We start from the raw sequence: 26248 nt of genomic DNA, 5'->3' as shown, positions 1-26248 counted from the left end.
GCCGTGTTGGTCTGAGTCGAAGCAAAATTTAAAAAATCCTTCAGTAGCACCTTAAAGATCTGAAGAAGTGTGCATGCACACGAGAGCTCATACCAAAATAAAAACTTAGTTGGTCTTTAAGGTGCTACTGAAGGAATTTTTTTATCGTTGTTTGAGTCAGCAGTAACATTTCCTATCTATTGGCTTTCTTATTTATTTATGTATTGATTTATTGCATTTATATGCCATCATTTGCTCTGAGAAGCTTCAGGAGGGTGTGTCCATGGTCTTCCCTTTCCCTGTTTTATCCTCACAATAACCCTGCGAGGTAGGTAGACAGCGGCACCCTCCTAGTTGCACCTCACTGGTTTTCTGGGCAATGACGTCTCTTGCAGGGACATGGCAGGTCAGGCCCACGAGGAAGCACAATCTGGACAGGTGGTGGAGTATTCGTGAGAGCAGCACGTATAGTGTTCTACGGCTGCTTCACTGCATAAAAGAGGGATTCTGTGAACCAGTCCTGCGTCAAGTGGCTCAAGTTGTCATCCGTGTGTTTTCTTCTCCAGAAAATCCTCTTTACTACAGCCGTGCAATGAATGCAGCTGGTTCAGCTTGCTTTACACTTCAAGTAGAGCCCAAAATAGCCCCAATTATACGCTGAGGGGAGTCAGTTGCTTAAACAGGGTCAAACTACATGTCTCTGCTAATTGCCTTTTTTTTGAACATGTGCCCAACACCTGTCAGGAGCCCTATTCAGCAAAAAGCAGCCACAGGGGAGGGTGGGTGATGGGGTCCATGGCATAGGGAACATTGTGGGGTGGGTGGGTTAACCCTGAAGGTGCTGTGGAAAAGATAAGACTGAATACTTTGCAAAACGTGTTGGACATTAACAGCATATTTGGCCAGCTGAAATGCAACCTTCAGTTTTTAATTTGAAATGCAAACGATCTTGCAAAGGAATGCTACCATTTAGAGCAGGCATCCCCAAACTGCGGCCCTCCAGATGTTTTGGCCTACAACTCCCATGATCCCTAGCTAACAGGTCCAGTGGTCGGGAAAGATGGGAATTGTAGTCCAAAACATCTGGAGGGCCGAAGTTTGGGGATGCCTGATGTAGGAACCCCGTCAAAGAAAAGAAAAGAAGTATCAAGCCATTGCTTGATTATTTCCCATCTTCTCTGACTTCCTCTAGGATAACCTGTACCAAATAAACTTGGAAGCCTCATTACTACCTCATTCAGCTGCCAGAGCAAGGAGGCTCTGTGACTTACCCTGATGACCTGGCAGATAAGGCCATCACTCCACCTCTGAAAAAAGTTCCTGAACTGTGCTCTCCTGCTCTCTTCCACCATTTGGGTGTCTTATTCTAGGTTGTCATGGACTGGCTGGATGCAGTTGTGGGAGACACCAGCTGGGGAACACCCAGGAGAAGAAGACCCTAGAGCCAGGGGATTGGTGGTGGGATGACAATGAGTGGACAGAGGGAGAAGAGGAGGAAGACTGGGAGGAGAAGGTGTCAGAAGCTGAAGGGGTACAGGGTTCGGTGAGCAGGAAGAGGCTGTTGCAGAGAGCAGTCCAGAAGTGGAGGCAAAAGAGGAGGTTGGGTGTGGGGCAGGAGATAGAGAGGAAGGCTGCTGAAGAAGCCAGAGAGTCTCTCCCTCCTGCTGTGACCAGCTCCCCTCCCCTCTCGTCCCCAAGTACCTGCAGAAGAGGGGTTCTGAGGGGGCTGAACCCCTATAGTTGGTGCGCCTGTTGGCTAATATTTATAGGCATGGAATTCCAGAGATTAGACGCTGCCCCACAAAAGGACGAATTCCTTGCAATTGCAGGGTTGCTTAGTTGTTGGTGGTCTGTTCTACACATTCAACACAATGCAGAGCAGTAATATGCTAGAGGTATGCAGGGCATGGAGCTGGCTAGAGTGCACTGCATAACATTAGACTGCAAGTGGGGGGGATCTCGTTTTTGAATGCTCCCCCTTTGGTAAAAGAAAAGAAATTCACAAAAATATAAAACCAGCACAACAGGAAAGGGCTAGAATACTTCTCTCTAATGTGATTGTCTTCTATTTGTAGTTTGTTGTTTACATGGAGAAGTATTCGAAGTCAGAACGCCACCCCTCCTCCTCCTGTAGTGGTACAGTTCAGCCTATTGCTTCAGTATTCTCATTACTCTCCTATGGAAGAGTGGCTATGGAATCTCCATAAACATTCACACACCATCAGAAAAGCAGCACTGGCACACACTGCCCCGCTTTTCAAAACCCTGTTCGGCCACATATTTTCCCATTGGCACAGTGTATCTGTGCCTGGAACTTCACTCGTCATATATATTGCATGTGTGCCAGCTTGCATGTGTGCCAGTGTTCAAGGTGTAGGAAAACAATACATAGGGGTGAGGGTGCTAAAAAGTGAAAGTGGAAACCCATTTTTCAACTGCCTTTCCAAGCACCTAATCTCAAAATTCACCCTTCATGTTTGTTTACAGAGATGTGTTGATCTTTTTTTAAAAAAAAAATGAACAAAATCATGAAAAGTAAGCAGTGTTAATAGATAAAGGAATAAATAGATCAGAGGCACAAAATGTGCTAGAGGGCAGTCTGAGTTTTGATATGCCCGGATTTTGACTTTCAAGGAGTTCCTCTGCCCGCTTGGGAAGGACTGAGTGTGCCACTCAGTGACTAATCCTTTGGCCACTGGCTCACACAAACATGTTTTTAAGCTCTTTGTGCAATCGGCAGGGAAGGAACACGTTGTTCTCTTTGGCACCTGCCCAAGAAAACTTGTGAGAATGGAAGAACAATGCCAAGCAAGAAACGACAGCTTCTGCAGCGGGCTGTGCAAAGCAGAGCAATGTAATGTTTACCAAGCATTAGCATCTCAACCTTCCCACCCCCAAATAAGGGATGGAAAAATAAATAGAAAGCAGAACAAGGCAGAAGCAGCAGCAAGAGAACTTGTTTCCTCCTCCTGAAGGTTATTTTCAGCAGTTTTGTAGCTTGTATTTACCGCATTGTCTTTTGGATCGCTCCCTGCTCACCTGACAAAAGAGTCTGCCGCTGATTTAAACCACTCAATTAATTTCCATGTGTCTGGAGCTAAGAGACACCAATGGGAGGCAGGCTTAACTTTCCCTTTTTATGCTCGCAGCCTCAAAACAGCTGGAATAATCTCCCGGCTTTATTGAAACTGGCTCCCATATTGCCAAACATTAGGACACCCTTAATCCTTCCTGTTTTAAAAAGCCTGGCTGTGCCGCATAAACAGAAGCTTTATGGCTGTTAGGGACAGCTCTGAGGCCTTTCCCTCCTGTTTACGTGTGCAGGATTTCAGCTGCTACCACGCATAGTTGGGATGAGACACTGAAAAGGGGGGGGGATTTAAGCAGGGCAAACTGGTTCTGGAACCCTGCATCCTCAGGATTTGCAGGCTGGGTTCCCTCCAACTGAAGTCAAATCAAGGTTCTCCAAGGGGAAAGTGTTGTTGTTTCTAAGAAGGGCAAAGGATTCCTAGAGGAATATGAAACACTTTCCTGACCAAGTGTTAATGGGCCACAAAGATCCAATTATTCCATGTGTGCTTTCCATTGAGTGTCAGTGTTTTGGGTGTTTAATGGGATGTATTTGCACTAGTTGTCTGCTTCTCTCAATTAGTACTTCCCCACCCACCCTGAGGTGAGTTCCAGAAACCTGAGGACCATTGTGGTCATGCACGCAGCTATTTATTTACCTGCGTGCAAAGTCATAAAGGTGTTGGGTTTTTTTTTAAAGTGCATATCCCTACCATGATGTAAGGGGTGTTAGAGGAGGGTTTGCACACGCCCACTGATGGATCTCAAACCCTCAGTGAGTTAGGGACTTCTCCTGCATGCAAAGACTGACTCCGGCAGATTGAGCGAATGAGACCAATAGTCAAGAAGGTGGTTTCTGCACATGGTGTAGACCAGGGGTTCCCAACAAAATTTTCTCGAGGACCCCTCATTGAGCCGCTATTGTGACAAGGACCCCCATTAATTCCTAATCCTAAAATTAAAAAGTGAGAGCCAAATTAAGAGTCTTTTTATATTTTATATTTTTAACCAATGGTCCATTTTTAACTACGCGAACTGTAGCTTCCGCGAAGAACAACGCTTTGTTTACAAACACTACTGTTTTGCAAAGAGGCAGCGCGCGCCAGGGAGGAGGGAGGGGAATGGAGAAGAGAGGGTACCTGCGCAGTAGTGCACAAATGAAGCCGACACGTGCAAAGCATCTTGGGGAGGTGAGCGTTAGTAGAATGCGCGCGCTGCCTCTTTGCAAAACAGTAGTGTTTGTAAAGCGCCACCTAACGGCATACAGCAGAACTACTGCCTCTATCTAATTCTAGTTTTGCGCTAGACTCTGCTCATGCAGGAAGCGGCCAAAACAAAAAATCTGTTATCATACGAAATAGATTTAATATATTTTTTATTCTAATAGCATCTTGCGGACCCCTCTGGCATAGCTCACGGACCCCTGGGGGTCCGCGGACCACCTGTTGGGAACCACTGGTGTAGAGGGAAGTGAGGGGGAGATGGGGCTCATCAACCTGGGAACGTAGCCCATCCAAGAGAAGGAAAATGTGGATCCCAAGCCTCCATTGCCTTGTGGGATCTATTCAGGAGAAGAAAAGGCTAAGGAGTTAACCCTTCACAAATCCAGATGGAGTCCTTAAGATGGATGGATGGTGCCTTGTATGCCTCCATCCGGCAACTCCTGCAGCCAAGCATGTTGTGTAGATGAAGTTAAGAACATGCACAAGCTTTCCCACCATTGATGAAAGCTATATTTGTTCACGAGTGGGGAATGTTTTTCAGGCTGAAGGCCACAGTCTCTTCCAGAGGCCACATGCCAGAGATGGGTAGGGCCAGAGGGAAAAGTGAGCAGAGTAAGAAAGATAAGTTTTTCTTTTGTACAGTAGTCTAGTTTCTACACACATACTGCACACCCTTTTCTATACTCCATCCAGCAAGAGGCCCTAACACATGGCAACCAGGCAAAAGCACTGAAGGAGAGTACAGAGCAGAGCTGTTGAGGGGTGTGTCCTGACAGGTGAAGCCCAGGGAGGGAAAGATAGGCAGGTCTGGAGGTCCGTATTTGCCCACCCCTGTATTAAATGAATGTGTATTAGCCAGGATGCTACATGACCACTTGGAGGAATGAATGGTACTTACAAGAAAAGTCTTGCACATTTTGATTGCTGGTCCTGAAGATAGATTGAGGGAATCATAAGAACATAAGAGGGCCCTGCTGGGTCAGATCAAAGGCCTATCTTGTCCAGTATTTTGTTGTCATATTGGGCAACAAGTTGCCTTTCTGCCAGCATACTAGAGGCTCACCTGGGATTGCAAGTGCCATCTTGTGGCTGGCAGAACTCTCTGCCAGCAAAGCAGCATTCAAGCCACTTCCAGTTGCCTCTCAGCTGAACTTTGGCCAACTTTGGGGTTTCCCTGTCCTTTTGCAGAATTTGTTGCAGAAACCAAATCGCTGGCTACAAAGGAGCGTAAGAATCTGCCTTGTACCAGCTCAGAACATTAGTCTGTCTACACTGACTGGTAGCAGCTCATTAGGGTTTTACACAGGACACAACCTGAATGCTACCTGGAAATCCCAAGGATTGGATTTGAGAACTTCTCCTTGCAAAGTAGATTGTCTGGTACTACGGTAAACTGTGGCCCTTCTGAATCAGGTCAGCGTTTTGTCCTCCTAGATACTCTTGCAGAAGCTGACAACTATTTGTTCTCTTCTTCAAGAGTTTTGGTCTGTCTCAGTTTGAGATCATCTGTCCTATATAATAGAAGGTATATTAATCATTATTGCCACTCTCTTCTGTCGGCTCTGGTACACAAGGAATGATAACAATACAACAAAAGTACTTATTTTAGCCTGAGGCTGCCAGGTATGTCAACAACTTAGCTAAATATATAGAGAGAACAAGCCTTCCTGCCAGGAGAAATCAGAACAAGGAAGAAATCCTTTGAAAATATTTGCTTTCTATGAAGGGTAGATCCCTGCTTTTTTATGAAGAGGAAGAGAAGGCCCCGTAATGCCTTGCTGACAGTAATCTGTGCAGATGGTGATTTAAAGGCAAGACTCATTTGGACTCCTCGATGCCTGGGTGGAATATAGATATCTGAGACTGAAGCAAGGAGAGAAAAATTATGAGGCACCCTTACAGTTAAATACAGTGCAGCACACCAGTCTGAATTAGTGAATTAGGACATTTTTAGACAACCGGCTTATTAAGCATCGATCCTGATTTGTTTACAAGGAATTTAGATGTTACCCCACACTTTCCCATGCATTTCCTCAACATTTTCCTTGCTGCAAGACATTCAGTGTTTTGGGGAGGAAGGTTTGTGGACAAGACCTCTCAGTCAACTTTAATTGCGCAACCTGAATTTGCTGGTATGTTATCGAATCCCACCTGAAAATGTTCAGAAGTGGTCTTGGATCCTTTTTAAGTTGCTAAATAATGTAAATGAACATGCTCTTTAAAAAACCCTTTAACATTTCATCTGGATTTGATGTTCTTCTTGTATGTTGGCCGTGACTCCTTGAGGATGCACATGCTCAGAAGCAAAAGATTCCTATTCTGAACTTTCCTAGCAGCAAAGTGTTTCAATGTAATATCTTCCCTTTTCTGTGATTAATTTCAAAGAGTATGACTTCCCTTTTACCCAGTTAAATACATCTTGGTATGTTGTTGTAGGGAAGAAAAAAAGAAAAACAACAGTCTTGTGGCAGGTTAAAGAATAACAGATTCATTGCAGCTTTGCCTTGCATGGAATAGAGCCAGCTTTGTTACTGAACTGGAACAAAGAGAGACAAATAAAGGGTGGAAAGAAAATGGATGGAAAGTTAAAACACATTTGGTGGACTGGGCCCCAAATTAACATATATATTGTCATGAATATATATATATGAAACACCTCCCTTGTTCTCTTAGAACGGCAATGGTGCCCACCTGAGAGGTGCCAGAACTGAGTACTGGGGGGGAAAAGCCCTATATATTGTTATTAGTTTTTTGGAAGTAGGCTGTGTATGCCGAGACCCTTCTAACCCTTGGATCCAGCAAGTGATGAGGATTATCGCCTGGGTGATGGGCCATTAGGGGGAACAAAGGAATGGGGCTCTGAATGAAATGGCAAATGGTTTGGGGCGTCCTCCCCCAACTCACAGATACCGGTAGTTAGAAAGACAGAGCCAGAGTGTAATTATTTCACCCATTATAATGCACATCAATCTCTGACTTTTGTCTTCTGGGTTTCTGGGGGTTTTCCTGTTGTTATTCTGTCTCTCACAGCTACAATAAACCTACCATGGAAATTATGGACTGGTCATTTCTTCGTCAGAGGACAAACGGGCAAATTTAGCAGGGTATCAAATACTTTCCCCCCTCACTGTATACTCTGAACTTGACTCATCCCTGCCTACTCCGCTATAAGCTAGCAATTACAGCTGTTATCTGGAGACATTGTCCCAGGAAGGTGGTGTTCCTAAGCTGCCTTATCTGAAAGTTTCCCTTTATGTAACCTAGTTACATAAGGTGATGTAACAAGACATTATTATTTTTTACAAGTTCCTCGAAAGTTTGCAAAGCAAACAACTGCACAGCAAAGGGCAAAGTATTTCAAATCAAAAGGTAGACAGGCAATATATAAAGCAGAGAGGGGCTGTGAACAGCTGTAGAATAAGTCTTAGAAACTAATTTCAAGTTGTTTGTGAAATGTAAGCATAAATTGATGAATTGTTTGCACAGGGCTTTTGAAAAACTGGCAAGGACTTACATGCACCTTTAAAAAAAAATTAAGGTAGAAAGATTTGATAGTTTAAAGTTATTTAGTAGTAAATGAGAAGTATTCTTTGTTTCTGTTGAGACCCAGTCCAAACTTGGCGAAACAAGTTCCATGTTTTTTTGTTTTTCAATTTGCTGGATTTTCTCCACCTAGAAAGCCACAGGTGTCACTTTTGAAAAGATCACAAAACAAGCCTAGGAAGACTTTTCTGTCAGGCCTTAACTTTTATACTACTGCAGGGGTCAGGAAACTTTTTCAGCAGGGGGCCGGTCCACTGTCCCTCAGACCTTGTGGGGGGCCAGACTATTTTTTGGGGGGGGGGGATGAACGAATTCTTATGCCCCACAAATAACCCAGAGATGCATTTTAAATAAAAGCACACATTCTACTGATGTAAAAACATGCTGATTCCTGGACAGTCCACGGGCCAGATTTAGAAGGTGATTTGGCCTCATCCGCCCCCCATGCCTACCCATGACTTAACCAATACTCTAATTCTTGATATTCATTGTTTGCTGGCTCTCTTCTTCCTTTCAGCATTGTGAGAGGAGTGCTTACTTTCTAAAACAATGGGTGCTAGAGCTCAATACTTTCTCCTCCCCATTCTAAACACACACACACACACACACACACACACACACACACACACACCTCTAAAAATAATGGCTCAATGTAGTTAAGTAGCAGGCATTTTCCTGTACTTCAGATGGGCCCCCTGACATTCAAAACCAGCTCCAGGGCTGTCACGACATTCTGGTTATTTGCTCTCACAAGGGATTATGCCCCCAATATAATTGTGTGGGGTGAGTAGGAACTGTCTCTAGTTTTGCATCATCATGGGCAGTTGTGGGATCTACAGCTCTCTTAAATGAGTCAATGAGTCTGTACACCAAGACAAATTGGACTCTGAACAAAACATTGCAGCATATCACAACCCCCAAAGAGGAATTCTCCAAACCCACAACAGGAATTCTCTAGTTCAGAATGAGGGAGCCGGGATTGGCTTGTTCTTTTTGCCTGTGGTATGTTATAGTGCTACAAAGCTGGAGTTTACAATTTGCCTATGAACAAAATGATCATTTATACCTTACATAGTGAGCAGGTGAGGATGATGGCAAATGGCAAATTGAAAGTATTGTTTGCCTTCCTTCAAGACATCCCTGTGTGGGGACAGGGTTATTGTATGCTTTAAAAAACATTTCCCTAATCCTAATTCCCCCCTCCTGCAATTACTGTAAATTGTTAGGGGGCTGAGTAGGTGGGTTGTGTCTTCCCCATTTATTTCCATACCCCAAAATCCATTATATCCAGAAGCCTCAGATTTTTTTTTCTTTTCAGGGTCTTTTGAGGTGCTTTTTCTTTTTTCATTTACAAATAATATACACCTGTGTATTTGAGGAACTGCCCAACCATGTTGATAGAAACACTACCTTAGTTTTAATACTAGATTGCTAAGCGCTCAGCTACTAGAGTTCACTGTTTGACAGAAATGAGTGTGTTACTGTTTACAAGTTGCAGAATAGCAGTAATAACTGAGCAACAACTAGAAATAAACTGTTGGACCAAAAATGGAAGCAATAATGTCCGCCCGTCCGCCATAACAAGGGAATGTAATTTTAAAAAATGGATAGACAGACTAAAAAATAAAATGGGAGACTTAGAAATCAACCATGTAACAGGCAATCCATTACTTATATGATTTAAGACAGGCGGCCCTCCAGATATTTTGGCCTACAACTCCCATGATCCCTAGCTAACAGGACCAGTGGTCGGGGAAGATGGGAATTGTAGTCCAAAACATCTGGAGGGCCGAAGTTTGGGGATGCCTGGAGGGTGGAGGAGAAAAGAGTCAAGCAACATTTAAAAAACACAATTTTATTTAAAAATCTTATAATACATATTGAGTACACCTGAACTCAAAGGCACATTGTGGAAGAAATAATTCAGTCTTCAAAAATTATGGGTTTTTTTCACTGCATTTTTCACTGTTTACTGAGCATAAAGCAGCACCAAAAGCTTATTTTGCTCAAAGTCAATGGCATACTTAGGCTTGCCTTTACTGCAGCCATATAATTCAGCAAAAGGAATTCTCATATCCATTTAGCGCAGGCATCCCCAAACTGCGGCCCTCCAGATGTTTTGGCCTACAACTCCCATGATCCCTAGCTAACAGGGCCAGTGGTCAAGGATGATGGGGATTGTAGTCCAAAACATCTGGAGGGCCGAAGTTTGGGGATGCCTGATTTAGCATGATAAATATAGTCTGTGACAGAGGAAAGATGGCACCTTTGGTTCTTTTCAGAAAAACGGCATAGACTGACAGTATAGGTCATTAAAACAGTAAAACAACTCATCTTTAGCAGATTGTATGGACTGTATGAAAGGCACAAATTCTATCACAGTTATCCAAACATTATGGGTGAACACATGCAGATTATATTTGAATGGCATTCATCTTGTTATCTAATGCTGCCACTGTGATAACACCATAACACTAACTTAATGCACAGCATTAAGACCTCACCCCTTAGTACTGTAGTTCTTCATCCCAAGTATGCACTTGCAATTAGCATGTCACCTACACATTTGTTTCCTCACAATCAAGAGTATACAAATAGGCACTGCACAAGACAAAAAATCTTCATCATTTCCCAAAACTGAACTACAATGACAACAGGAAGGAACAAAAACATCCAATACTCCAGGCAATGTTAGCTGTTAAGCCTTTTGTTGGTACAGAGTACCAACTGCACATAATAGCCTCACATGGCTGGGATTACCAATTCAACTGAACCCAATGTCCGCAGCAAAAATGGACATCAGCAAATGTGGGAGCTTCATTGCTGTCCACAACTGAGCAGACACTAAATCTCCACAGATAGCAATCATTTTAAACATAGGTACAGGTAGGTAGCCGTGTTGGACTGCTGTAGTCAAAACTGGAAGGAATTGTTTATTTTAAAGTAGCTTTAGCTCTTTAGCACATTACTGCTTTATAAAAAAGAAAGAAGACTGGCCTGGATTGTCACTAGCTGGGCCCTGATCAAATTTTCTGCCTTTTAGCAGCACAATTTGGAATGGAATATTCTCCCGATGATCTCTTCACAAATAGAGACACTCTGCAACCCTCGTTCTTTGCAGTTACATAAAGAACTAGTATTTCTAGCTGTTCCTTAGGCATTTTCGATACAGGCACAGTATCTTCCGCAACCTGTTTTATCATCACATCCCTGCAAATGTCTCTAGAGTAATCTTAACATTTGCAGCATTGAAAGTCACATTTTTTCAAATTGAGCTGTGGCAGGTGGCCCCCAAATTAACATACATGATTCAAATTTACACCCTGAAAACATAGTTGGGTGTAGTAACAGTACCATTTAGAGAACTCATCTCCCCTCTCACAAACAGCTTCATATCCTGCTCAATGACTTGCAATTTAAGTATCTTTAAAATACCCTATTTGTACTGCTGCTCCCTCACTGTATTTAGCTGTGAGCCGTACACCAAGATACAGCTAATAAACTTTTATCTTCACAATATCTAACCGTCACTTCCTTGACACCAATTTCAAGATTCTTCTCCAAGAAGAGCAAAATCTCAGCATTAGAAAAGCCATGAAAACACTATACATAAATACAGCTATTTTTACATTTAAAAATTCAAGTAATGTTCACCATTTGGAGCAAGTTTAGAAATATGCAACTTTCAGCATTGCACTCTTGATCAAGCCAAACAACTGCAGTCAAGGTAGCCTGTTGTTGGTGCTCTTTCAACTAGACTTTGTTGGTTGAGTATGTCAAATATACTTAAAGTCATAATTTTGTAATAGGATGAAATACCTACTGACTGGATTAGGGGGAAATCTATGTGTACTGGAGTTCAACCACAACATAATGGCTTTTTAATATCATCAAGCCCCACCTCAGAAGTCTGAAAACATTAGTACTTAGGAGTGCTAATTAAAATTTCAAAAAGCTAAGAAATGATGTGCACATCTTTCTATGCATTTTGATTCTCCTACCATATCAGTTTGCATTAGACATGCTGCAGTACAAATACAGTACACGCAGTCTATGCTGCAATCGTGTGTTCCATATAATTTCTTCTCTTGCTAAATCCTGGTATAGAAGAGAAGTGACTTCTAGTTATTCATTTCATTAGTCCTATCTGAAACATTGGTTTGATCCACTTTCAGTGTTCTGGAGAAATGCAGATTTCATGCAGCTGCAGTCTGCCTTGACACATTCTTTGGTTCTTTACTTGGAACACACCAATCATCTGCTTCTATAGTGGTTTGATAATGCTTAGAAACAGACTTGTTGAAAACAGGAAGTTTCTCTACAGAGTCTGTGGAAAGGGCCTGGAAAGCAAGACCAAATATAGTTAGATTACACCATTGCTATCAATGTAGTAAACTATTTTTTTTTACTGAGCCTAGTTATGAGCAAACATACAGCCTGGAACAGGTTTGATTCAAAGTTTGAGACTTAATTGTTCTGCCAGCTTTTGAGACTGAAGTTTATGAGGCACCAAACTTATAACAAATAACAATCTTAAAGATAGAACACTAACTGATAATACAGGAATGACAAGTAGTGAGAGAGACTAAACTTAGTATTTGTGGGAAATGCAAAGTCAGATTATTTTTAATGTGAAGGTGGCCAACCAATCTACATTTATTAAGAACTCTCCTTTTGGCACATACTTTCATTTTTTAATATATCACATTGTAATACTTTCATATTTCTATAAAATAGCCAAGATGGCTTGTAATCCAAAGAATAAAATAAGTTACAATGACCTACTTAGACAATAAAGGCAGTAGCAGTCTTTTGAAGAGCATACAGTGGACCCTCGGGTAACATAACTTTCATGTTGTGAATGCAGCAAACCTGGAAGTGCATACTTCCGGGTTTCGCTGCGCACGCATGCGCAGAAGCTCTCTATTGCACCACGCGCATGTGCAGAAGCAGCGCCTCATGTTGTGGACTTTTTGGGTTACGTACGGACCCCCGGAATGAATTAAGTTTGTATCTGGAGGGTCCACTGTATTCTGCAAAGACTCGCTGGTGACTAATTTACCATTTACAATTGATACAAAGTACTGTGTTTAAAGTAATAAAGCTCAAGTTAAAGGTAAAGGTAAAGGGACCCCTGACCATTAGGTCCAGTCGTGACCGACTCTGGGGTTGCGCGCTCATCTCGCATTATTGGCCAAGGGAGCCGGCGTATAGCTTCCAGGTCATGTGGCCAGCATGACAAAGCCGCTTCTGGCAAACCAGAGCAGCACACGGAAACGCCGTTTACCTTCCCGCTGTAGCGGTTCCTATTTATCTACTTGCATTTTGACGTGCTTTCGAACTGCTAGGTTGGCAGGAGCTGGGACCAAGCAACGGGAGCTCACAGGGATTCGAACCGCCGACCTTCTGATCAGCAAGCCCTAGGCTCAGTGGTTTAACCACAGCGCCACCTGGGTCCCCTAAAGGTCAAGTTACTAATTAAAAACAAACTTGATTCAAATAAGCTGGTAATAGGCACAGTTGCAGCACTACAAAAATATTGGGATTGGGGAGGACGGGCAGAACATACCTTTAAGTAGATGAGAGCATCTGTTCCATAACCAGAGATGGAACACAGATGGAGGTCCCCATGGAAGTATTTAGCATACAGGCGAGAAATGGGTAAGCCATAACCAAAACCAGCCTATAAAGAAATAGGGCATTTTGTTAATTGGAACGATGGGGTCCTTCTTTCCTAGGGCTAAGTACTGTACAAGTGTCACAGTGTGCAGATCCTGTTGGTATGGAGTCCCATTGAAAAATGATGGGCTCTACAATGATTCTTCACAGGAGAAATATGAGAAAAGCAAGTTCTCTCCTGTATAATGCAGTTGTAGTTTGCATTATAAACAAAAAGGCAATCTAAAATAATGCAACACTACTGACCTAGTTTCGGAGGTTAATTAGTAACGCTGAACAAAAAGGGGAAGAGGTGGAAATGCATGCCAAGTATTGGGTCACTATCAGGTATGGAAGAGGTAAACCTGCATATATATTGTACACACCAAGCTACAGGTGGGGGCTCAGAAGACAATACTCCCCTCCTCCCAATACAGAAACCCTGATGTGCACCCCCATCCAGAGTCTGAATTGGTGCAACCAGAACAACGTTGTTTCTATGAATTGGAAGTGATCAGCATGGTTGAGTCACTACAGATATCAGGTGTGCTTACTGTGTACACCTCTCCACCTGGAAGCATCGTTTTTGTCAATGAACTCAGAAGCCACGTGCTTGACAAGAACAAGGGCAGCTACAAAGACTCCGCTCTCTTCTTACAGCTTAATTCTTATAGCTTCATCTCTTACCAGAGGAGCAGAATTCTTTTCCATCACGGGCTTTGGTGCTGTAGAATATGTGTAGCTGAAGAGGCTTTCTATTTTCCTCACTGGAACACCACCCCCTCTATCAGATATCTAGTTGAGAACACACAAAAAAGGTATTAAATGTTTCTAATCCTTGTTAAAAGTATCACCAACGCCCGCACAAAGCCACCAAATCATTTCTGCTTTAAGGATCATCCTGCATCAAATTTGCTTATCTTTTTCTTAAAATCATATTCCACCCAAAACAGTATTTGGCTAGTGACAGCTTGTTGTAATTTCCAAAGGCTTGGCTATTTTGCTGCAATTCACTACCCATTTATTCCACACTAAATCTTTTTAAACTTATGTGACTCTGGATGCTTCCAGACGGTCACTATTTTTGGGTGGGATTCAGTCACATACTGGCAATACAGAAAGTGCTAGAGGAAATGCATGGGAAGAGTGAGATAATGCTGGTGATACAACATCATTTAACCTCCTCACAAACAAATCAGGAAAAATGCTCAATAAACGGGTTGTCTGGAAGTGCCCCATCTGTAAGTTTATATTATATGCTGCACCTATTGTGTTGGGGGAAAAGCCATGTAAGATACCTTAATTGACAGGTCTTCTGTTCCAAGGACAACGGTCACCTCAACTGGATCAAGGGAAGGTTTGTTTTCCTGATGTTCAACTGTTGCTCTCATTGCATTCTATGAGAAATGAAGAATCAGGAGGATATCATTCAATCTGAGGCGCTTTAATCCTTGCTATTTTTAATTCCAGTCGATATACTAATGTATTATTAGATTTCTATCCCACTTCTTCCTTCCAAAGGAGTCCAAGGCATCAAGCAAATTGTAAAAAACAGTGCTGAACAAATGCTGCTGCTAATGCACACGTAAATATGGAGGCAAAAAATGAATGTTTCATAATTACAAACACAAACCTTGAAGAGTTCAAACAGCATGTGAAAGAGGTGGGATGGCACATAAACTATGTGGATAGGCTGTCCAGCTGCCTTTCCTGCAGGAAGATGCACAAACAATAATCAGCACACAGCTCCTATTCAGCTTCAAACAATTGTTATTGTAAGTGTGCATCCACAATAAATGCTTTTAATTAAGATTTAATTTAACACTGCATCCTGAAATTTGTTGTCCTTTATTATTCTATAGTACTGTACTGTATGTTCTTGTTTTGCAAAAGCTTGTATTGTATTGAAGAAGTACAAACTTCCTGCAAAAGCATTATTGAACTATGGTATTATAATAATGGTGGATTTGCAGCTCAGCTAATTTCTTCTTTTGATTTCTTTTAAGGAAATGCTAATGCCAACCCTATCAGAATTACTACATGTACATGTGCTCATTCATTCTGGCATATTGCATTGTATTTATGGGGGGTAGCAAAGGTGAATGAATGCAACCGTGCAAATTCAGCACTTTCTCTAGGGAAAAAAATGGTAAGCCTCCAATTCTAGACAAGTGGGGCAAGCAGTAAGAGCAAAAAGCTTTTAAAGAGGAGAAACCAAAGAGGCAGCCTGATATGGTGGAAAAGAGGAAAAAGCACTCACCATTCACTTGAGTAAGCTTTAAGTCTGGAGAAGCGAAATAGTATTGGTCACAAAGCATCTGGGCACTCTGGAAAGCATCTGGAATTCATTTTAAAAAGAAAAAATGAAGCACGATTTAACACAAACTCTTATGCATCATTAGGTATATCCTAGATACTAGACTACTCCAGGCTGTGCTCTCTAGCATTGAAATAAGGCTTCTGTATATACAGAAAGCTGAATTCTAACAGTCAGCATTAAGGCCCAAAATGCTACTGAAATATCGGCTAAATATTACCCAAGACTTCTAACTGCACGTTTGTCATGTGGAAATCAACAGATCTTGCATGCAGCAGGCTGAATAGGGCTGTACCCAACAGACATGCAATGCCACCTGACTGAATGAGAAAATTCTGATGACCCATTAAAAACAGACATTCCACCCTTCATTCATTCACTACTGTACTGAGTATAAATGTGTGCAACTTGCCAGGACCCCTGTCTCATGACAGTCAGAATGTGCTGGTAGGTATACACATGAACATATGGAGTTGTCTTATACCAAGTCAGACCATTACCACAACTCTTCCACCTTCCTAAGCACAGTTGACTCTGACTGGCAGAGACTCTCCAGGGTTTTAGGAAGAATCTTTTCCCAGCCCCACCTGAAGACACATGGGAAGACAAATGGGGCCTTCTGCACACAAGGGAAACACTAGTCCTCCCCCAAAATATTCTGTACTTAGATGTTAAGCCAGGATACTCATGAAAGACTGACAATTATTTCACTTTCTCAAACTGGTTAATGCACCTAAGAAAAGGACATATTATCTACACGTAGCTGAATCCACCAGGGGATGCTGATAATTTCATACACGTACCATGCACCAAATCCACAACGTCGCAGCAAGGGTCAATGCATCCAATGTGCTTTGGATTACCCACATTGTTATTGTTATCAAAAATAAGCGCTGTTGAAATAAAAGACAAAATGGTCAATTTCCCCCCCAGGTTGCTCAACATAATTCATTACAGCTATCTAAAGAATGATTTTTAGCAATAGTAAAAAGGACAAAGTGCCACCTTGTGGAAATCCCCCCCGAACTTCAAATCAGCCCTTTAAATCCCTGTAATGTCCGGGACAATCCGTACGTCTTATGTCTCCTTCCCACAAGAGCTCATGGTGACATAGAAGGGACTATCCAACTTTATATTTATAACTGCTCTGTAAGGGATGGTGGGTCAAGGGTCAGTGGTTTGCTGAAGGCCATCTAGTGAGCTTCATTGCTGAACTAGATTTTATCTGCTATTCTGACTACTACAATGAAGTGGTTTGGCATTTACATTTTTCTTGTCTGGAGGCACCTGTATAACAATGCATTTTCCCTTGTGTGTAGTACTGTACCAGGTTTTAGTACTGGAGTTGTTATGCACACACATTTCATTGCTTTTTGGCTATACTTTTTATTACCTAACTACTTTCTGCTTTTGACCCATGTCCTCCCTTTCAAAATAATTTATATCATTTACACTTGTCATTTTTCTTTTTACAACCAGCAAAGATAAATGATTAATAAAATCCACAGTTCATCAAATATTTCTTAGAATGTTTGAAAAAAACATTTAAATCAACTTGTCGAAGGGATGGAAAAAACAACTTACTGTGCTGGTTTATTAACATTCGAATAGATATCCGGTTCATGTAAAAGCGATCCAAGAAGTATTGGATGTTTTGATTGATGAATGGGTCCATCTTGGAAGAATCTCTGTATTCTAGAACCCCTTGTGCCATTGTGGGCACTACATCATGGTGCCGATTTCGGACTTTGAGAATGGCATCTATGAAACTGGGAAGGGGGGAGGGATAACTTTAGACTTAGCCTATCTGACGAAGGCAGCAAAGCAAAACTGAAATAAGTTATTTTTTTCACCATTCATTCTGTCAAGACAATTGAAGCATCTTAATGTTATCTGGACAGTTTATAATTTATTGCTGACTTGTTTTATTTCAATGTGCCATTTTTTGCAATATCAGGTGTCAGTTAGCTATACTGTTAAAAGCTTCTGATCATTATCATATCATCAGTAGTCTCTGCATTCTGAATTGAATAATCTGCATGCTTAGTTAATTGAGCGACCCATCAAGTCAGCTGTTACTGTGAAGCAAGTAAAACTACTAACAACACAACTCATAAGAACTTACTTTGATAGAACTTTGTGGTCATCTGATTTTTTGTCACGGAACTCCACTAGCTCCATTAGGCTTTCAACATACCTGTTAATACACAAAGTAAACCATGAATTATTCATACAGGCCAGGGAAAGTTGACTGGACAGATAAGATTGCTTTAGCAATTCAGTAACTCGGTGACCTCAAGTAGAAGGCAAACTGAGCAAACACACTACTAGGACTTCAGCTAAGTTTAGGAGTAGAAAAAATATTTTAAATTCATATGTGCCTGCCTCAATGTTTGTATGCATGCCTCTTAAGCTACCTCCAGCTCACTACAGTATTATATGTTTTTTAAAATGTGTGTGTGGTATCAGTTGGAATGCAGCATTGCACATATCAAGGACGCAAACAATGCCTCCAAATCTGTGCACAAACATAGCAGCTGTTAAAACTCAGTTCCTTTATCTTGACTGTGCAGAATGTAATCATTATGATAACACTACATGGGCAGAAGACAATTATGTGAGGCTTCACAGCAGCTTGGTTCACATTTAACAAGCAGCCGCAGAAGCTATAAAATGACTGCAGAGGATGCCATAGTTGTGCGTCCAGCACTTGCTTTTTTATTCTATGACTCACTGGCTTTGATATAATGATCTGCATTTTACTAGCAACTTGTCAAGCTTCAAATACAGTGGTACCTCTAGTGACGAACTTAATTCATTCCAGAGGTCCATTCTTAACCTGAAACTGTTCTTAACTGTTCTTAACTAGAGGCGTGCTTTCGCTAATGGGGCCTCTTGCCGCCGCTGCACTGCCGGCACACAATTTCCGTTCTTATCCTGGGGCAAAGTTCTCAACTCGAGGTAACTCTTCCAGGTTAGCGGAGTTTGTAACCTGAAGTATTTGTAACCTGAGGTGTTTGTAACTCGAGGCACCACTGTAAAGGTTCTTGTTACTGTTGCAATGTAAATATGACGCTTTCTGAAATTTAAAATACAAAAGCAGGATTAAGTTGAACGTAGTAAAATGTGCTACATAAGTTTGCTACTTACCAACTTTTTACCAACTGTACTGAAGGAGTGCTCAACAATGGGCCTGGGAGGAAGTCGATTTCTTTTAGGATATTTGCTAGCCTCACAGGAAGTTCATGCCGAAGAAAAGAAAAAGATGTTTTCTCACATGCATTAGTTGACCCTGAAAAACAAAAGCCAGCTCGTTTAAGTTGTTTTCCATATAAGCACCATAAGGAATAGCTTCAACAAGATATCATATGTCATCTTTAGGTTATACAGTCAAGTAGCTCAGCTACCAGTGCAAGATCCTGTAGCGACTGCTAGTTATTAGAACTAAAGGATGTTTTGCACAATGGCAGCAGTGAATACAAAGTAATCTCTGAAAATCATCAGGTGTCTTCTGCTTGTCACACATTTCTGCAATACCAATGTTCTCTTAGGGAACAGAGCTATGATATGAGTTACCACAGATAAAATCAGCTATAAACTACACTATTGATTTAAGCCATATCATATGTAGTTACAATTTCTTGGCAAGGATTAAGAAAAAGGTCCAAGCTTCAATTCTATGTGCACTTCCTTGACAGTAAATTGCACTGAACTTGGTAGGACTTAGTTCTGAGTAAACATGCACGGGACCGTACTTATGAAAAGTGGACTAGGCCACATCCCAGCTGTGTTCCACCAAGTGATCAGAAGAATGATGAACAGTTCCTGTCTCTTGAGACATTAACAAACAAACCCTCACAAATGCATATAGATTTCACAATGCTTTACTCTATTTTAAGTTCAACAAGTACTACTTAACATTAAGAGTATGTAATTTAAAAATACATTTGGCTTTTCTACAAGTAAAAATTGTGGGCCCTCACAGAAAATAGAGACGAACAAATGCCAATCATTGCTAACCAGCCACAACACAGAGATCTAGTGAAACCACAAGCATGTATAGAAAGCTTGGGCAACATTACTACTGCTTTAAATAATTCCTTTTAGCTGCAACTAGCAGACCACACCTAACACATTGTCATGTGTATTTATATATCTAGCAGCTGGGTGATTATTTTTTCTGCTTATAAGTTGTAAAGTTTCAAACTATCTACTAAATGAAAAACAGGTCCTTCCATTGCTTTTTCTATCACACAACTGACTGACACTGATGGTTGAAGAATGACTGAGTACAGTGTCAGCAATAATAAACTAACAAAGGCTACCCTTGCTTACTATGAGTAGTCAGGCTAAAAGTAATAAACTGAGCAATCCTGAAAATTACTTATCTAATTAATCAAAACTAGAGGACAAAATCCTCATACTTTGTCACTTGAAGTTATTACCATTTTCCCTAGCATTTGTAATAGAACATGTGAAGCAACTTGAGCCAATGAGAGAAGAGTAAACTATGAAGATTCCTAGAAAGCACCCTTGAAAAGCTGTCATTTTTGAAAAAGGTAAAACTGCTTCTTTATAGTTTTTAAAAGCTAACATTAAAAAGTATAGAACCAATTTAAGTGACCAAGAAAAAGATAGTTGAGAAACACAGGCATGTAGACAAATGTTTACCTCGGTGAACTATTTCCAAATGCTTCACATTTCATTGCATAATAGATCTAATAAGTACTATATGAAGAGAAAGAACATACAAAGTTATTTTTTTAACTTCAGAATTGAGAATTCCTGTAAACTACAGTAATTTCCTGCAAAACTCTCCCTGCACAAAATTGTTGCACAACAAAATTGTTGCATAACAAAGCCATAGAGAAAAAAAGATGAACAAAAAAAAATCTATGCTCAACAGGTGACAGTTCCAAGGAGCTCTGTGCAGTCCTAAGAGATGCTAACAAATGAAAACTTCAGCTGGAGTACAACGGCAAAAGATGAATAAACAAACGGGAGGTTTGGGGGTCCTTAAAGATTTGTAGTGCAAGTTTACTCAGAAGCAAGATCAGTAGTCAGGGCTGGCCCACCAAGGTGAGGAAACCACTTTGGGCAGCATAATCCAGAGGGACAACAGATCTCAATGTAGATCTTTATATACATTGCAGTGCACTTTTATCTACATTGCACCCAATGTAGATCTTCACTCACCCCTTCCTCCCTGGTGAGGAGAGAGGTCACCATTTTGTGGTTTGGCTCAGGTACTAAAATGTCTTGGGTTGGCCCTTTCAATAGTGCTCACTCCCAGAGAAGTGTACATAAGGTTGCAGCCTAAGAGATTGTGGCATAAACTCCTTTGGACTAGATCTCATAGCATCAAATGTGTGGATTGCATCAGATGAATTCACTTGATGAACCAGACTCCAGTCCACAGAAGCTGATGTAACATAGAGCTTGATTAAGCACTTTAAGGTAGTGCAAGACCTGTTTGCTTTTGCTCTGATAAATGCACACAGCTACCCCACTGCAATTTGCTTGAATGCAAGCCAATAAGAAAAGATAGAGATAACATTCCATACCCACCCCATCCCTCTTGGGAGCACTATCCAGACACACCCACCCCAAAGCAAAATCGTTTTCACCCCCCTTTCCCTCCTGGCCTCAGCTTACACAGCTTTGGAAGCCCAACCCATGCATACAAGGACAGAGGACCAGGGGTCCCCCCACTTAGCAGAATGAGCAGGGTGCCCCCCTAATGCAACAGGAATGATTTCCCACAACTTGAAGTGAGTGCAGTCATAGACTTTGCTATCTGCAGCAGCATTTGCCAACCTGGCGCCCCTCCAGATGTTGTCTGGGGCTGGCAGTCCAACAGCATCTGAGGGGCACCAGGCTGATCTATGGGGGAAGGGGGTCCATAAGACTATTAAGTCTTATGGTCTCTCCACACTAAATTGCACCTCTTACACCTCTTATCTCCAGCACCTTAGGCGGTGTCCCAAAAGGCCATCTCCCATCTCCAGGAACCACCTCAAAAACACCCCCAGCCTTTTGCTCTGGCATTGCCCCACAGCGGCCACCCCGTGCCGCCTCCCCCCCCTCTCTCTGTTACACACACACACACACACACACACACGTCGACCGCACCACAACTGCCCTCACCGAAATCCAGGAACTGCTTGATGGACAGCGGCGACGGAGAGTAGCTGGCAAAATGTTCCACCTCTCGGGGCGCCCGCTCCCCGCGCGTGGCGGCCAAGGGGGCCGCGCTGCGAATCGCGATGCGAGCGGCCTTCATGGTTCCGCGGCGGTAGCAGCAGCGAAACGATCACCGTGAGCAACGGCTGGAGTGTGTGTGTTTGTCTGGAGTGTGTGTGTTCCTCCGCTCGAACCCTTTTGCCTCACGCCCTGCACGTGCGGCCCCTTATTTACCACTTCGAACCCTCCCTCCGGGGGGCGTGTCCGGAGCGCAAGCGCGCTAAGCCACGCCCCCTCACCGGAGGCTAACTGCCAGGTATCTCGCGTGCGTGTGTGGCGACCTTTGGCCCTTCGCCGTTTAGAAGGCTCGGTTGCTGTGGGAGGAAAGGGCGTGGCGGAGGAGGCACGGGGGAAGTGGGTGTATCTTTCTCACTCTTTCTCCCCCCGCCCCTCTCGACCCACTTGCCCTTGTTTACACGTTTGGGGGATGGAAGGACACGATGTCATCCTCCCTCGTCCAAGTCCCGAGCCTTAGTTCTCTCTCTCCCCCCGCCCCCCTGCCGTTGGAGAAACCGTCAAATGACCGGCACGAGACTGAGCGGTTGGAGTGGTGGTTGTGGGGGAGAAGAGAGAATGGAGCGCGGCCAGACTCGTTCGTCATTGGCGGGTCGTTTTACCAGAAAGAGCCAATGGGAAGGCTGTATCCGTACTGTGGGCGCTTTGACTACGGGCGGGCCTTGGGCGATAAACAGCTCGGCCCGATTCCTGAGGGAGGAGGCTGGAGGCTGGTGGGATGTGCCGGTTTTTCCAAGAAGCAGGAGAACACCCGGCGCGGGGGCGCTTCACGCCTGCTCTGTCAAGGGACGGGAAACGAGGCCGAGGGGGTGGGGTGGGAACAGGGCCGGATTTGGGTTTGATGAGGCCCTAAGCTATTGAAGGTAATGGGGCCCTTTATATGTCCAGCTGTCTTTTGTCAACAACAAATTGTCGCTGTTTTTCGTGCTGAATATATGCTATATGGTAATTTATGAACCTAATAGGTTGTTGTTGTTTAGTCGTTTAGTTATGTCCGACTCTTTGTGACCCCATGGACCAGAGCACGCCAGGCACTCCTGTCTTCCACTGCCTCCCGCAGTTTGGTCAGATTCATGTTGGTGGCTTTGAGAACACTATCCAACCATCTCATCCTCTGTCGTCCCCTCGTCCTTGTGCCTTCCATCTTTCCCAACATCAGGGTCTTTTCCAAGGAGTCTTCTCTTCTCATGAGGTGGCCAAAGTATTGGAGCCTCAGCTTCAGGATTTGTCCTTCCAGTGAGCACTCAGAGAAATATTTGAGGTCATTTTGGGAGAGAGAAAATGGTTCCAGAACTTTGCTGTGGGTTTCAGACGTGGTTTACATACTTGTATGTGTTTGCTTGTTACATTTATGAACATCTACTTTTTATATATGAGACCTTTAAATTCTTATAACAATAGAATAGAAGAGTTGGAAGGGTCATCTAGTTCAACCCCCTGCAATGCAGGAATCTCAACTAGATGATCCATGACAGATGGCCATCCAAGCGTTGCTTAAAAACCTCCAAGGAAGGAGAGTCACTGCTTCAGGCCCTAAGGGCCTCTGGAGCAGGAGAAAACAAGCTTGCTCCACCCTCCATGTGACAGCCCTTTTAGACTTTAGTTATTGAAAGGCTGCATGGTGTTACAAGAGTGTAAGCAACACATTTCTCTCCCCCCTTTCTCCACACCATGCAGAATTGCAATGGTAACCAGAAGGCTAGAGTTTGGGGCCCAGCCAGGGCTGGCTGTCAGCAGGATCCTTGCATTGCCAGGGGTTGGACTAGATGACCCTTGGGATCCCTTCCAACTCTGCCATGCTATGATTATATCAAGCAGCTAAAGGAACAAAAAGATGCTTCTGAAACATTTTGGGATCATAGGAACACTCTCACCACCAGTGGCTTCCACAAGAGCTTGCATCTTCCTTAGAAGAGAGGCAGGCCAGAACAAGGGGGGTTCAGGTAGGTAGAAAGGCCAATTGAGTTCAGGTAGGTAGAAAGGCCAATTGAGTGCCCTATACTATGGTCCTTCCCATGTCCCCCACCTTCATGTGCCAGACTGGTGCTAGCATGGCTGGGAGCCAGGCGCTTGCTCATTCCTCCATTTTCTTTGCAGGGAGGGAGACTTTCTCCAACATATACTTTGTTCTAGCCAAATCCCTGGAGAGACATGACGACCCTCAGGTACTGGGGCAGAGGGAAGGAAGGGGTCCTTGTGAAACACGTTTGGGGCGTATGTGGCTTTCAGCAAGTGCTTTTCAGAATCATTGCTCCCTCCAAGAGGGGAGCCTGAGCATAGCCATCACGGCTAGTTGCCTTTGATAGGACTCTCCTCCATGCAGTTGTCTATCCCTCTTTGAAAGCCATCCCATCCAATATGCTCTTGTGGTCAGGGCCGGCTCTAGGGGTAGGTTGGGTGGCGCGGGGCGCTGCATGGCGAAGCCGCGTGGAAACCATGTCGCGTGCTGCGCCCGCCCACCAGCCGTGGGAAGAAACGGGGCGGGGGTGCCGGAGCGATCCATGCACCACGGTGCCCGACCCGCTTAAGACGGCCCTGCTTGTGGTGCATCTGATTCTCCTATGCTTCCTTGCTCCTGCAAGGAGATGACTATTGTGAGATCCTTTGGTTAATATCTGTCTGGGCTGGAAAATATTAAAGAATCAGAGGACTGGGGAGCTTCCCTTGAAGCACAACTGATCAATGGCAGGCAGATCTATTAGCACCTTGATAAAGATGCTCAGATGACAAAGGATGCTATCATACCCCACAAGCATCTCAGAAAAAGCTCCCAAGCTGATGGAGAAGAGAGCAGTTAAGTGGTCAGTGGGGCTCTACGGTAGGTTGCCATTTCTGGATACCACCACAGCCCTTCCAAGTTGCCCAAGAAATCAATGTCACAACAGTTTTTTCCTCACACCTCCTCCCCATGATCCCACGTGGGGCCTTCTCAGACATATGCTGGGTCTGAACCAGCAGATTCCACCAAACCAAGTAATTGAGGACTCAATCAGAAAAGGAGTGTGCACAGTCATACCAGAAATAAGCAAAATAACTAAATAGGTACTAGAAGTCACCCCTGAACTGGCCCTACTGAACACCTTCAAATATAACAATGCCCACTCACAATAGAAAGAGCTCATAACCCACCGACAGCAGACAATTCAATATGGCTAACCTAACCTGACAACCCCCCTCACCCACGCACAAACAAATCCCACTGTAGCCAGCCAAAGACGATCAACCATACCCTACGCCACCCCAACCTCTCTCACCACCAAGGAAACATAACAAGCGACTAGAAAGAGAATTTCCCCAAGTGGCGCTGACAGAAAAACCCAAGCATACACTAAATAAAAGAACTTAAGCTTTGCCATCCCAGTCTCTCCCCCTCCCCCAGGGCTGGATTTAGATGAAGAGAGACCCTAGGCTACTCCACTTGTGAGGCCCCTCCCAATCCCCCACCCTCACAACTAAAAGAAAATGGAAGAGTGTTATAAACAAAATCGAGTGAAGCCCATAGCTGTCAACCCTCCCTTTTTTGCTGGAAATTCCCTAATTCTAGTGCCGTTTCCCGCTGCTATCCTGGATTGTTAGATCTACCGTAGACTGTCCCTGGGACAGGTGAGGCTGCTGCTGATCCCTTATTTTCAAATCCGAAAGTTGACAGCTATGGGAAGCCAAGGGTGATGATAGGTATTTAAAATTTGCAATTCACAATTTCTCCTTTAAAGGAAATCAGAAAACTTCATCAAAATTTATTTAACTTTGTCACTTTCAATGTACAGAATGCTCAGTGCGGACAACCTCTCTTGAGACATCGTGGCCCTTAATTCATTTTTAATTCTTTTGAATTAAAGAATTAGATTAAGTCTTGAAAAACTCCTCTCTCCCGATCAGTTAGTGACCATAAATCTAAGAAATAGCCACAATATTGCTTCCACATTAGGAAAGACCATCTGAATTTTTTCCTTGTATATAATTGGATAAAGGTCTGTATGAGACAGAGAGTGCTCTGCTGTAAGCCTATGGCTTTGTCTCACGTACAGGTGAAAGTGCAAAAGTTCATCAATAAGTTTCAGGTCAATTTCTTCTGGGTATGCTTCCATCAGCAGTGCAACTCCTAGCTGAATTTCTTGCTTAGATGCTATCAGAATAGCAAAAATGGAAAAACAACTCTGCAACATCAGTACACAGTACTTCTTTTTAAATTGGCTTCAAG

At 43.1% G+C, this 26248-nt stretch overlaps 2 protein-coding genes across 2 annotated transcripts in view; one reads left to right on the top strand and one right to left on the bottom strand.

The window, feature by feature from the left end:
- Positions 1-9653: 9653 nt before the first annotated feature.
- PDK4 (pyruvate dehydrogenase kinase 4) lies at positions 9654-22191 on the bottom strand. Its single transcript, XM_035129690.2, has 11 exons — positions 21937-22191; positions 18940-19081; positions 17915-17986; positions 17374-17558; positions 16593-16682; positions 15733-15810; positions 15106-15182; positions 14771-14869; positions 14160-14267; positions 13384-13497; positions 9654-12154 (listed from the first exon to the last, which is right to left on the bottom strand). The coding sequence occupies exons 1-11, from the start codon at positions 22070-22072 to the stop codon at positions 12011-12013; spliced, it is 1245 nt and encodes a 414-aa protein (XP_034985581.1). The 5' UTR covers positions 22073-22191; the 3' UTR covers positions 9654-12010.
- Positions 22192-22868: 677 nt separating this feature from the next.
- DYNC1I1 (dynein cytoplasmic 1 intermediate chain 1) overlaps positions 22869-26248 on the top strand; it is a 238502-nt gene continuing 235122 nt past the window's right edge. Inside the window, exons 1-2 of the mRNA XM_035129401.2 lie at positions 22869-22910; positions 24145-24212. The gene's annotated coding sequence lies outside the window, so the exon portion shown is untranslated. The remainder of the gene's footprint in view (positions 22911-24144; positions 24213-26248) is intronic.

Source organism: Zootoca vivipara, chromosome 12 (genome assembly GCF_963506605.1).
Source record: "Zootoca vivipara chromosome 12, rZooViv1.1, whole genome shotgun sequence".
NCBI lineage: Eukaryota > Metazoa > Chordata > Lepidosauria > Squamata > Lacertidae > Zootoca > Zootoca vivipara.
Note: the sequence above shows the minus strand (reverse complement) of the source record. Positions and strands in the feature narration are given on the sequence as shown.